This window comes from Notolabrus celidotus, chromosome 19, assembly GCF_009762535.1.
Source record: "Notolabrus celidotus isolate fNotCel1 chromosome 19, fNotCel1.pri, whole genome shotgun sequence".
In the NCBI taxonomy this organism is placed as follows: domain Eukaryota; kingdom Metazoa; phylum Chordata; class Actinopteri; order Labriformes; family Labridae; genus Notolabrus; species Notolabrus celidotus.
Window position 1 is genome coordinate 14,592,125 of NC_048290.1, and position 12,193 is coordinate 14,604,317.

Sequence of the window (12,193 nt, forward strand, 5' to 3'; positions counted from 1 at the left end):
TCTCCGCCGCGGCACGAGCCCATTCGGTACTATGGTCCTCCACCTGGTTGGCTATCATCACTTACAGACACGCCCCCTACTGAAGAAAGCCACTCCCCTTTCTATTGTTGACCGGGCGAGGAAAACCCGTCAATCAAACTTGTTGCGTTCAGGTTCACCCCACCCTTGCTTCTTTCTCCTCCTTCTGTTTTTTAACTCAAACATATTCCTGAATTTATTTGTATTGAATGATTTGTTGGTTTTGTTGGCTTCATAAACCTTTAAGGACTTCTAATTATTTTAATGAAATCAAAGCGTTGTTTAATTTACGAGTTTCTCTTACAAATAGATTCATCAAATATATATTCAAATATTCTTATATCTGATAGAGTCCTGTAACAGCATATTTAATATTTATATTGTGAATTATTTGGACTTCTTTCAATGATTAAATCCTATTTATTTCCATTATTTCCTATTCATATTTCAAATCCTTCATAGTTTGTCGACTCTTTTTTAAATCCTATTTTTATTTATTGATTATTTTTTAGCTTTCCTTTCAAAACTGCATCTCTGAACCACTGTTGATGTTCAATCAGCGGTCCGCGGGCCACATGTGGCCAGGAAGCAACCCTTGAGTGGCCCAAAAGCAACTGTAATGTAAAATTTAAAGAAGCAGTATTTCAGCATTAGTTTAGTTTAAGTACTGCTCTTTGATTGTATTTATGCCCTTTTGGATGTGGCAATACATTAATAAACATCCAGTGTGTTGTTGTCATTTTTAGATTTTACCTATCTAAAAATGTCCGGCCCAGCTCATGTCCTTAGTCTGAAATGCAGCCCGACCAAATATTTAATCGAATAGCCCTGCTTTAAAGCATTCCTGTAGCCCTGTTTGTTTTCTATGTCAGGTCTGATAAATAGGAGATGGCCTGGACCATATGAAGGCTGACGGCTGTTTATTCAGCATTTGCTGGTGATGCCACCTGTCGATAATCCGGCTGCGGTAAACACATGAGCTGAGAAGTACCCCGCTGCACATGAATCAGCACTAAGAGGGCTATTCTTTAGTACCACAACAGATTACAATACCTCATCAAATATTTATCATGGACCAGTCATTAAGAACAACAAGGTGCAAGAGCTCATAGAAAGGAAATAATAAAGGCATCAAGGGAGTTGAACACAGTGCACCTTTGTCTGCTCTTCAAGTTTGTCTTGAGAGAAATTAAAGATAAAGTGTTGGGACACTGTTTGTCTGTGTGTCTGTCAATCTGAGTGGTACCTAAAAAGCAGATTCCTCATATCAACAATAAATCATTTGAGTGATTTTGATATTTAATTAAGGTGTAGCACTTTTATTCTGTAGTTTAAAATGTGACAGTAACAATAGAGATAACATTCAATCCCCAACGATTTAAAGGTGAACTTCTCTACATGCAATAATGTGACTGAAACCAAATAAGTTGAATGCATTTCACCCAAGACTGTTGCCTGGAATTATCACATTGCTAATGTATTGTGAAAAATGATGAAATATGAAAGAAGCATGAAGATTGCACACTGCTGAGAGAGGTATTGCATTTATATGTGACATAAAAGGTGGGAAAGCATTTAAATGGTCTTTACTTTAACATGCCACACCCATAGTGAAGGCCAGCAGCGCCTCCTTGTGGTTAGGGAAGTCAAACCCTATAGACACGAGACAACACAGATTAAATAATGATGGTTTATTCACACATTTATATGCAAATTACGTGAAAATAATGACACCTTAACAAGAACATAAATAAGATTTGGTGAATTTCTTTTAAAAATGACATATACATATCACACTTGGGAATTATCTTACAGACATGCAGTACATATACAAGGAAGCATCGAACACAAGTCAAATACATTACATATTTTACATATAAACAGCAATATTGAATGAACATATGTGCACAAAACTGACTGCTTGTTTATATCACATTCAGTTCCTCAACACTGGGGTGAGACTTGGAGCTGACAATACGTTTCAGAAGCAGCTATCGTTTAGGGTTGAATTGACAAACCTGGCAACGTAGAGGAGAAATTATGTGAGCAACACTTCCAGAACCAGGCAACAAAGTGAAACACGACTTGATAAATTCTCATTTAGCTGGAAAGGAGTGTCTTCTTTTATGAAAAAAGCAACAGAGCTGCAGCAGCTTTGTCGGCTCTTCGAACCATGACGGATCCCAGAAAGGTGCAGCAGGAAGTTCAGCCTTATGTTTTGCCAGCTTTTTAACTCTACATGTGTTTTTTGTACATGTGCATTGAACATAACCTTGGCATACATTTTTCTTATGGCTCATTGACTTCCATCGATTGCACAACTCAGACAGGCATCATGTCCCACTGCCCTGATTTTTTGCATTCCCAAAAGTATCAAAAACATATCGCCATAATCCATCCTGATGAATGTGAAGAATTTGGACAACAGTGAAATTATTAAAGTCATATAATGTTTCATGTCTTCAGAATCAACTAAAGGTGCACTGTAGCAGGTATAGTGCCAGGCAGTATGTTTACGCTAAAGCCAAAATTGCCTCCTTTCAAAACAATAATGCTTTCCTTAATATTATATGAGCTTCCGCTTTTCTGGCTGGGCTTTCCTTTGGAATTTGGCTGCAAGGATTTGCTCCAGTTCAGCTGCAAGACTTGTAACACTGACGTTGTGTAATATGACCCTGTACAGAGTCTATGTTACAGATTATTCAAAATATTGATCTCATTCCGGACTCTGTGCAGGCTAGTCAGATTCTCTAAGTCCCCCTGTAAGACTAACATTGTCAGAATGCTTGAAGCATACCGTTGATCAAATCTTCCTGTATTCTTTAGCAGATTTCACTTGATTGGAACTAAGGGGTCACAGCTATTGAAGAAAGCCCCAACCCAGGTACATATGTGAATGCGCCATTACTTATCTCGAAACTAAGTATTACAGATTGAGCAACACATAGTGGAGATTGTCTGCTGCTTTTAGGAATACTGCATCATAACTGTGAGCAATGAGAAAATTCTGTTCACTATAAAGCTCTTAGAAACACAAATAAAAAGCTGTACTGTGGTAACTAAGACATGAAATGTGAGAGAAGTGGGGAAGAAGAGGTCAATGAGCTGAAAGAAAAATGACACCATTTTTATGCTTTAAATCTCTAATGGCAGATGAAGCTTGCGCTCTTCTCCTGTGTTGACGGTGAAGTGAAAGTACAACCATAACTGCTCTCCTCAGTTGACACGGCATGCTCTGATCATCAGCAGCTGCAGCAGGATGAACAGCGGCGAAACGATGAGGCCAAACCACAGGTCTCTGGCTTGCTCCTGCTCGGCTAGCTTCTGGCACAGCAGAACCTCACACACCAGCTTCAAGCTGAGCACTGTCAGCACCCAGAGGAGCCGCAGCACAGCCAGACGCTTCTCATTTTCCTGGTAAAGACGGATGGACACGATGGCTGTGAAGTAGGTGCTGAGGCCATCAGCAGCAAACAGCGGGACGAACACCAGCCACCAGCTCAGTGAGGGCGTTAACATGTCAGCTCGCAGAGCAACCAGCATACTGAAAACTAGCAAAGCTAGCAGGTGCAGGAAGAGTTCAAAGGTGGCGAAGCCAAGCCACTGGACCAATTCCCTCAGGGAGAACAGCATGGCTGAGTACAGCAGAGTCTTCAGCCAAGGACGGACTCACTGAAGTTGGCCTCCAGAGGTAGGATGGAGGTGAACAGTCACCAGTTAGGTGCAGACAGGAATGGTTCAGCAGAGATGACACTCTTCACCCTTTGCTACATCTTCAAATCCACCCAGGTGGATAGTTTGGAATGATAGCAAGAAGTCCATCCAGTCTCAGTGTCTCTGGAAACCCTACCTGTTGTTTAATGAAGAACAAACATCACGTTAACAAAGTGGATCCAGTATGATCCACCTCACAGAGCCAGTGTAGAAACAGCTTTAATACAACCATCAGTAACTGGAAGTAGACTGGGCCCAGAATCACACATCTAACAGTTATAAGAAGCAGCTACTGAGTGTAGTAATGCAGTGATTCAAGCTGTCCCTCTCTAACATTCATATCAACTGGCAGTTATAAATTCAGCCTGGTACCCTTCATTAAAATACAGTCTGATGCTGGAGTAAGTCACAGAGTGTAATATTTGAGTTTAGGTCAAGCCGAATAATTACAACAGACCTCAGCAGAGCCAGGTACTAGCAATGGAGCTAACAACAGACAGGGAGAGATGACAGAGCCAGTCTTCTTACCTACCTATTACAAGAGTAAGTGAATTAAACTGAATCATATTGAGCCCACACATTACTCTACCTTATCAATATGCAGATATCTCCTCCTCAATCCAGCCTGGAGCGAATCTAACGAGCCGTTAGCATCGTAGCTTTGAGTTTTCTTCTTCCCGTTTGGTAATATCGCGAGATTGTGAATTGTATGGTGGCCGAAAGGGCGAGAATTTGTGAACTTGCAAATTTTTAGGGTCGGGTTGTTTGTGATCATTTCTAGCTGTAACAGATAGCGAATATTTATCACATATCATAAGAATGTGGTGAAAATAACATGGAGTTTTTTTTGTACAGCTTTGGCTTGGAATGAATATAACTACTACCACTAGGTGGCGGTAGTGAGCCCCTCATGTTGCCCGCCCACCGTCCATGATACCCGCAGAAGAAGCATTAATTCTTGTCACTGGAGGACTGAACGTGTGCTGAAGCAGTCAGTAACTCTCACCACCAAGAGTAAGTTCATTTTGCATTAATTATTCATTCACATATTTGGGTAGAAATCTCACAATATCACGCCACGAGCTGCTATTATGCAGACTGTTGTTTTAACTACACACAACTAACACTCCTCACTGAGGAGGCACGAAGGTTCTTCTTACAGGCAAGGTGGTAAAATGTCATGCTGTAGGTTAATGTTCGTTTACTGTCTGTGGTAGTAACACTAACGTTTGAAAGCTACCTGGTGGTGACATTGCTAAAATAATCATGTGCATGGTGACGACTCTGTGTAGAAGAATGATTTATCATTTCAGAGGTGCAGTTTGGGGTTTATTGTTTTAAATCTGAGGTAAAAGGTTTATGAAAATAATAAAATACAGTGCAGAAGTAAATTACACATGATATAATACAGTGCAGAAACTTTAATCCAGTGTGTATTTTCTTTTAATGTTCAATCTTGGTCTTTAATCTTGGATTAGCAACCCCCGAGTGAATGTTAAAGGTCTTCTTGAAAAGTAAATCCATGGACAACTTTTATATTTCTTACAGTTCATATTAAATGTTAAAGAAAATACACAAAAAATAATAGAACAGATCAGTTCTTTAGTTCTTTATTTGTGGAAAAATAAGTTATAAATGAAGTCAATCCAAAAATGAAATTGAAACATCTGCAAAGTCTTTTCAAAATGTACTTTGTAGTTTTTGCTTAGATCTGATCTACATGAGATACGTGTTTGGCATGTAGAAACACTTAATAACTTGCTTGGACAAAATCATATGATAAAAGTAAGTAATTTAACTTAATATTCTGGAATCATTGTGTTTTAACTCAGCCGTATTGGCCTCTGTAAATAATGTATTCAAACTTGGTGTGTCATCTTTGTTATGTTGCAAACCAAAAAAGAGCAGTGACTCATGGTTACTCATAAAACCTACATGCATGGAGGGAAAACTCCGAAACCTCCTGCATGCTTATTCAGCACTGAGACCGCGCTGAGCTGCTGTTTAGAGAAGCAGCATCACGCATGCCTGCTCAGTTTTAACGGTAAATGAGCTGAGGTAAAAGTCAAGAGGGTAAGAGCGGGGTTTGGATTTGCTTGTGGACTTGTATGAAAACAGAACCCTGTCTCCTCCCTTTGTTATTTTTCTGTGCTTTCATACTCTCTCTCTGTCTCAGGGGAAAGATGCAGACACCAGCTGAGTCCATCCTCCACAGTGGCTATTTCCACCCAAACACTCCGATACTGGCAGACCTGTGCTGCGCACTTAACACCTGACAATCTTATCTACCCAATCTTCATCACGTAAATTCAATCATTTTGTTTCTTGCAAATTAATACAACAACAAATAAAGTTTGATGTTAATGGGCCAGAGGTGTCCCTCTGTAAAATGACCTGGGATACAAATCAGCTGACTAGGTTTGTTCTGTAATGATCTTTTTTTCTGTCACTCTGACACAGAGACAGTGAAGATGCAGTGGAGCCCATTGGCAGCCTGCCAGGACAGGCGAGGTAAGACGAGTCACAGAAACACATCTGTCAGAGTCATCTCAGTCATTCAGATATTTATAACAACAAAGCAGATGTGAAATCCAGACACTTTAAGAACTCGACTCATCAAAACATTTTAAAAAATATATTTCACTTGTTTCAACCAAGATTACATCACACGCATGCAAACACACACACCACACACACACACACACACACCACACACACACACACACACACACACACACACACACACACACAACACACACACACACACACACCAATGCCACACCACACCACACCACAACTGTGATCCCATAGAGGGTGTTGTCTTCTGATAACAACAGTGAAGCAGGGTGGACCCAGATCCAAACACTGACCCTGGACCAAGATAAGAAGAGAATCCGTTAGACCTTTTATTCCTCGAAAAACAAAACCTTTCAGCTCATATTTCATATTTCTGTTTATACTCCCCATAACCTCAAACATAACTCCAGTTGCACGTTTATACTCACTCTCGAAGTCGTAACAACTCAGTTTTTTCATTATTCTGTTGTCACTGAACTGCACTAATCCGGCATTAGTTCAAATGCAACAGTATAATGTTACTTTAATTTTAAGTTAGATTTTACACAAATAAAATTTGAAAATTTGGTATTTCTAGGCCTTTATCTTGTGTTTTACACCACTTTGTGTTCCTTGTTTTCCCTTCAATAGGTACGGAGTTAACAAAGTAGAGGGCATGTTGAAGCCGCTTGTGGAGAACGGATTGAAGTGTGTGCTGATTTTTGGCGTCCCTGCCAAAATCGAAAAAGGTCTGCAAAAGAAATTTTTACAGAATCATACTGAACATTTCCTTTTTTCTTTTTTCCTTGTTTACTTCTCTTGCCCTTCATTTTTGTTGCATAAAGGATGACATCATAACAGATAGTAAAAATCTTATCTTTTCATTTGTCACTGAGAATGTGCAAATCTTGACGCATTTCAGTTTTACTCACAGCATGAGAACAAACATCATGACTAAGAGTATAATTTCCTTCGTAGTACAGGTTGTTTCAGCAGCAGATGAAGGCCCACTGTTTTGTAAAACATTACCCTGATTGTAGGCAAACCTGTTTCTTTACACATTGTTGCCTGTCGTCTCTTCGTGGTAGGATGAGAGAGGTTCAGGTGCTGACACAGATGACACGCCGGCTGTCCTGGCGGTAAAGAAGATCAGGTCTTTGTTCCGGAGCTGCTGGTGGCGTGTGATGTCTGCTTATGTCCCTACACATCACATGGTCACTGTGGTAAGTGTCTCCTTTGGTGATTTGTCTTCTGTTCATTTCATGTAGAGAGCTCTAATAACAGAGAAAACTTCTTCTTGCAGGTATCTGAACGATGACGGTACTCTGAACAATGACGCCAGCTGCCTGCGCCTGGCAGAAGTTGCAGTTTCCTACGCCAGAGCTGGTACGTGTTTCCTTGTTTCTCTTTTTAAAAAGTTCTTTTCATTTATGTTTCACAAAGTGTCAGCAGTGAGCTCGCTTTCAAACGATGTGTGATTTTGTGGAATGCACTTGTGTATCGCCACTCTTGAACATACATCCACAAGCATGATGCCAGACGTTGCCATGAAGGTTGTTACTGAAGCAGAAAAATGTCTAACAGCTCTTAAACATTGAGTTGTCAAAAAGCCAATTGGCTGCAAACCACAGAACAAAGGCCTCATGGCTTTTACACAACAGCTGATTCAGTTACAGCCTCCATCAGCTGATTGTCAAAGAGGATTGTCCCTGCTTCACATTCAGACAGTCAGTCCAGAAGCAACTTACTTCCTGTACTTCATTAATGAAATATCAAACTCATAAAACAAACAGATTCAGACGTGAATCACATCGTATCTTTGCGTCTCTACTCATGTTGTCACATGTTGCTCTGCAGGCTGTCACATCATCGCTCCCTCTGATATGATGGATGGAAGAGTCAGAGCCATAAAACAAGCTCTTATATCCAATGGTTTGGGAAACAAGGTGAACGACTGATAGTTGCTGCAGTTTTGAAGACTCAGACATTTGCAGACTGTTTTACTAAGTCTTTATTTATTACAGTCAACAAATCTCCTCAAAATACCAAAACTAGTGGTGTCTTTTTTTTATGTCTCAAATCTCTGTGTCTTATCGGTTTGTACTAAAAAATGTATAGCTTTGAATAAAAAGGTAATGATGTTAATATTTTAAAAAGCTTAGTGAGTCCTTTAAACAGCTTCACTCTGTAATGTTTAATAACTATTACTCAAACTGCTGTAAACTGAGAGTTTGTATGGAAATACACTACCAGTCAAAAGTTGGACACACCTTCTCATTCAATGGTTTTTATTTATTCTAATTATTTTCAACATAGTAGATTAATACTGAAGACATCAAAACTATGGAATAATCAGGTTTTGCCATAATCTGGATTTCAACAGTAGTCAAACAGGGCTATCCATTGTGTACTAACCCTACCTCTGAACAACACAACTGATGGTCTCAAACACATTAAGAAGGCAAGTCATTCTACAAATGAACTCTTGACAAGGCTCATGTTAATTAGAAACCATTCCAGGAGACCACTTCATGAAGCAGACTGAATACCAAGAGTGTGCAAAGCTGTCATGAAGGAAAAAGGGGGCTACTTTACAGAATCTAAAATATAAAACGTATTCTGCTTTGTTTAACACTTTTTTGTTCATTAAATAATTCCATATATGTTCTTTCATAGTTTTTGATGTCTTCAGTATTAATCTACAGTGTTACAAATAATTAAATAAATACAAACCCTTGAATGAGAAGGTGTTTCCAAAGTTTTGACTGGTAGTGTATGTCTGGTAGCAGATGTTTTATCTCTGATGGGTGAAAATCGACCAGTGCATATCTTTTGGAGTTTCTTTGTGTCAGAAAGTTGTTATATTTCAGATCTTGTTCTAAAAGATGTAAATGTTATAAGATTGTTTTACCTCCCATGTCTCCAGGCTTCAGTGCTGAGCTACAGTGCAAAGTTTGCCTCCTGTTATTACGGTCCTTTCAGGTCAGTAAATGCTGCAGAGTCCGGTTTAAACAGATCAGTGAATCAGCTCTGTGAGAGCTCCGACTTCACTGAGGCTCTCTGCTGACTCTCTCTACAGAGACGCTGCACAGTCCAAACCTGCGTTTGGGGACAGACGCTGCTACCAGCTGCCTCCTGGAGCCAGAGGACTCGCCCTTCGTGCTGTTGTGAGTTAGTTAATGTGAGAATGTTTGGATCACAGCTGCATTTCTGAGGCAGTTATAATAAGAGATCTAACTGTTCTCTGTACTACAGGAACGAGATGTGAGAGAGGGAGCTGACATGCTGATGGTGAAACCAGGTCTGCCGTATCTGGACATTGTGAGAGAAGTCAAAGACAAGGTCTGTAACTGAGCCAGTTCAGATGTTAGAGGAACAAAACTGAGACACTTGAAATGTTTGACCTTTTGTAGGAAGTGTGGACTTCAGCTCACCTCCTCATGTTTTGTTTCTCCCTTCAGTTCCCCACTCACCCGTTGGCGGTGTACAACGTGTCAGGGGAGTTCGCCATGATGTGGCATGGAGCTCAGGCTGGAGCGTTCGACCTGCGAGCTGCTGTGATGGAGGCCATGACTGCTTTCCGCAGAGCAGGTGAGCAGGGAGCGAGTGACGGGAAGGGAAGAGTTATAGTACATATGAACAAAGAATATGTCCGGACTAGAGTTTACTTTACCTCCTTTTAAAGATGCACTACACTGCAGAAAATATTCATGCATTAACTAGTGGAGGTAGATGGGAAGGTACAAATGTCACTGATGTGTTTGTGCCTTGAATATCCATATATAGATGTAATTTAATAAATATTATGAAAAGTATTTCTAAAACTATGTGCTAATCCTCCAGCACACTCTATCCAGGTGCCCTCCATCACTTAACAAAACTGGTTTTGTATCCAGCAGCTGAAATTCTTCACTACAATGTTCTCTTCCTGTGTGGTAAATGTGTGAAGGCTTGCCCAGAGTTTGTTGAAACCACTTCCTTTCTCTGTCTTTGCTCTCTTTCCTGCGTTAAAACAGCAACACCTGAACACTGAAGAGATATGAATGTTAAAACAAGGTTCCAGGTGTTACAAAGTTTAATAAAAGGTGTTAGGACCTCTGGAAAACCTCATCATACAGCACAAGGCTTGTCATTGTTGTTTTTGGGTTGGATGAACACTGATGTTTCTAGAGCAGATTAGACGGATGTAGCAAAAACATGAAGAGTGGAGGGAAAAGCCAGCATGCTAGTTTAGATTAATACTGAAGACATCAAAACTATGAAATAATCTGCTTTTGCCATAATCTGGATTACAACAGTAGTCAAATAGGGATAGCCATTGTGTACTAACCCTACCTCTGAACAACACAACTGATGGTCTCAAACACATTAAGAAGGCAAGTCATTCTACAAATGAACTCTTGACAAGGCTCATGTTAATTAGAAACCATTCCGGGAGACCACTTCATGAACATATGGAATTATTTAATGAACAAAAAAGTGTTAAACAAAGCAGAATATGTTTAATATTTTAGATTCTGTAAAGTAGCCCCCTTTTTCCTTCATGACAGCTTTGCACACTCTTGGTATTCTCTCAGTCTGCTTCATGAAGTGGTCTCCTGGAATGGTTTCTAATTAACATGAGCCTTGTCAAGAGTTCATTTGTAGAATGACTTGCCTTCTTAATGTGTTTTAGACCATCAGTTGTGTTGTTCAGAGGTAGGGTTAGTACACAATGGATAGCTCTATTTGACTACTGTTGTAATCCAGATTATGGCAAACCTGATTATTCCATAGTTTTGATGTCTTCAGTATTAATCTACACTGTTGAAAATAATTAAAATAATAAAAAACATTGAATGAGAAGGCGTGTCCAAACTTTTGACTGGTAGTGTACGTGCTGTTAACGCCTCTGAACATGGAAATCGCTCTGATAATAATTTGCATCCTGTGAATGCAGAAGTCTCTGCATTTGAAAGTGGAGCGTTGTAAGTGCGCAGCAGCAGCTAGAGATGATGAAAATGTCAGCAGGCCCTGTACTAAGTCTGTTGAGTTAGCTAATTCAAGTGAACCCTGATAGCATGTTAGGAATCACATGACAGGGATCAGTTAGAAGCGCACGTCATGACAGATTAGACCTAATCACTATAACTGATATCTACATACGACTGTAGATACACGTAGACGTCATTTGAGTCTGACTTGATGCTAATATCTTTATTTGCTGTGTCACAGGTGCTGACATCATCATCACCTATTACACCACCTCAGCTGCTCGGCTGGCTGAAGGAGTGACAGACGATTATCTGAAGCCAAAGGACGGACTGACGGAACCAACAGACGCACCAACAGACGGACCTACAGACAGACTTTCAAAGAAAAACCTGCTGTTGTCTCAGTCAAGCTAACATACAGCACTAAGGGGAACAAAGGTATGAGGAGAAGAAATAGAACACTTTATCAAGAGGCCTTTATTGGACTTTATCAGTTCACCAATGCTTATCAGTTATTATTTTTAAATAGAGTTATGTATCTGAGTTATATGTAGTGTGATAAGCTTTTAAAGGGCTAACGTGGAGCTGAACACTGACAATGTAAATGTAGACAATCTTGTAGGTGTTTTCCAGGAGGAGTGTATCCTGTGTCATTGGGAGCAGTTTATAAAGTCCAGTGATCTCCTTGAACTAATATGATCATGGGAATGTATATTCATATCCGTTACAGCCAAATAAACTTCTGATACTCGTGTTGCTTGTGTACGAGCTTAAGCTTAGTACTGCCTCTCCTAACAAGCTATTATTGACGAGAGGAAATAAAGTAATTCATTCAACCACAGGAGTGTGTGTGTGTGATTCAGAGTTGATTCATTTAACTAACTAAAGTTAGCTCTAACAAACTCAGGTCTAACTGTAGAGGCCAGCCCAAA

The 12,193-nt window shown here is 40.0% G+C and overlaps 2 protein-coding genes across 2 annotated transcripts; one reads left to right on the top strand and one right to left on the bottom strand.

Annotated features, from left to right (window-relative positions):
* Positions 1-1,694: 1,694 nt before the first annotated feature.
* Positions 1,695-4,548, bottom strand: tmem203 (transmembrane protein 203). The gene is made up of 2 exons (XM_034709108.1): positions 4,322-4,548; positions 1,695-3,868 (listed from the first exon to the last, which is right to left on the bottom strand). The coding sequence occupies exon 2, from the start codon at positions 3,649-3,651 to the stop codon at positions 3,235-3,237; it is 417 nt and encodes a 138-aa protein (XP_034564999.1). The 5' UTR covers positions 3,652-3,868; positions 4,322-4,548; the 3' UTR covers positions 1,695-3,234.
* Positions 4,549-5,914: 1,366 nt separating this feature from the next.
* Positions 5,915-12,102, top strand: alad (aminolevulinate dehydratase). Its single transcript, XM_034709109.1, is given in 14 exon segments — positions 5,915-5,963; positions 5,965-6,035; positions 6,193-6,243; positions 6,940-7,034; positions 7,375-7,446; positions 7,449-7,515; positions 7,592-7,674; positions 8,146-8,234; positions 9,215-9,270; positions 9,368-9,455; positions 9,544-9,630; positions 9,750-9,879; positions 11,503-11,531; positions 11,533-12,102. Coding segments are annotated over 14 exon segments (996 nt in total). The 5' UTR covers position 5,915; the 3' UTR covers positions 11,563-12,102.
* The last annotated feature ends 91 nt before the right edge of the window (positions 12,103-12,193 follow it).

Bases quoted from the DNA above. Each gene is read 5' to 3' on its own strand.
- tmem203 (XM_034709108.1), bottom strand. From the start codon at position 3,651: ATGCTGTTCTCCCTGAGGGAATTGGTCCAGTGGCTTGGCTTCGCCACC.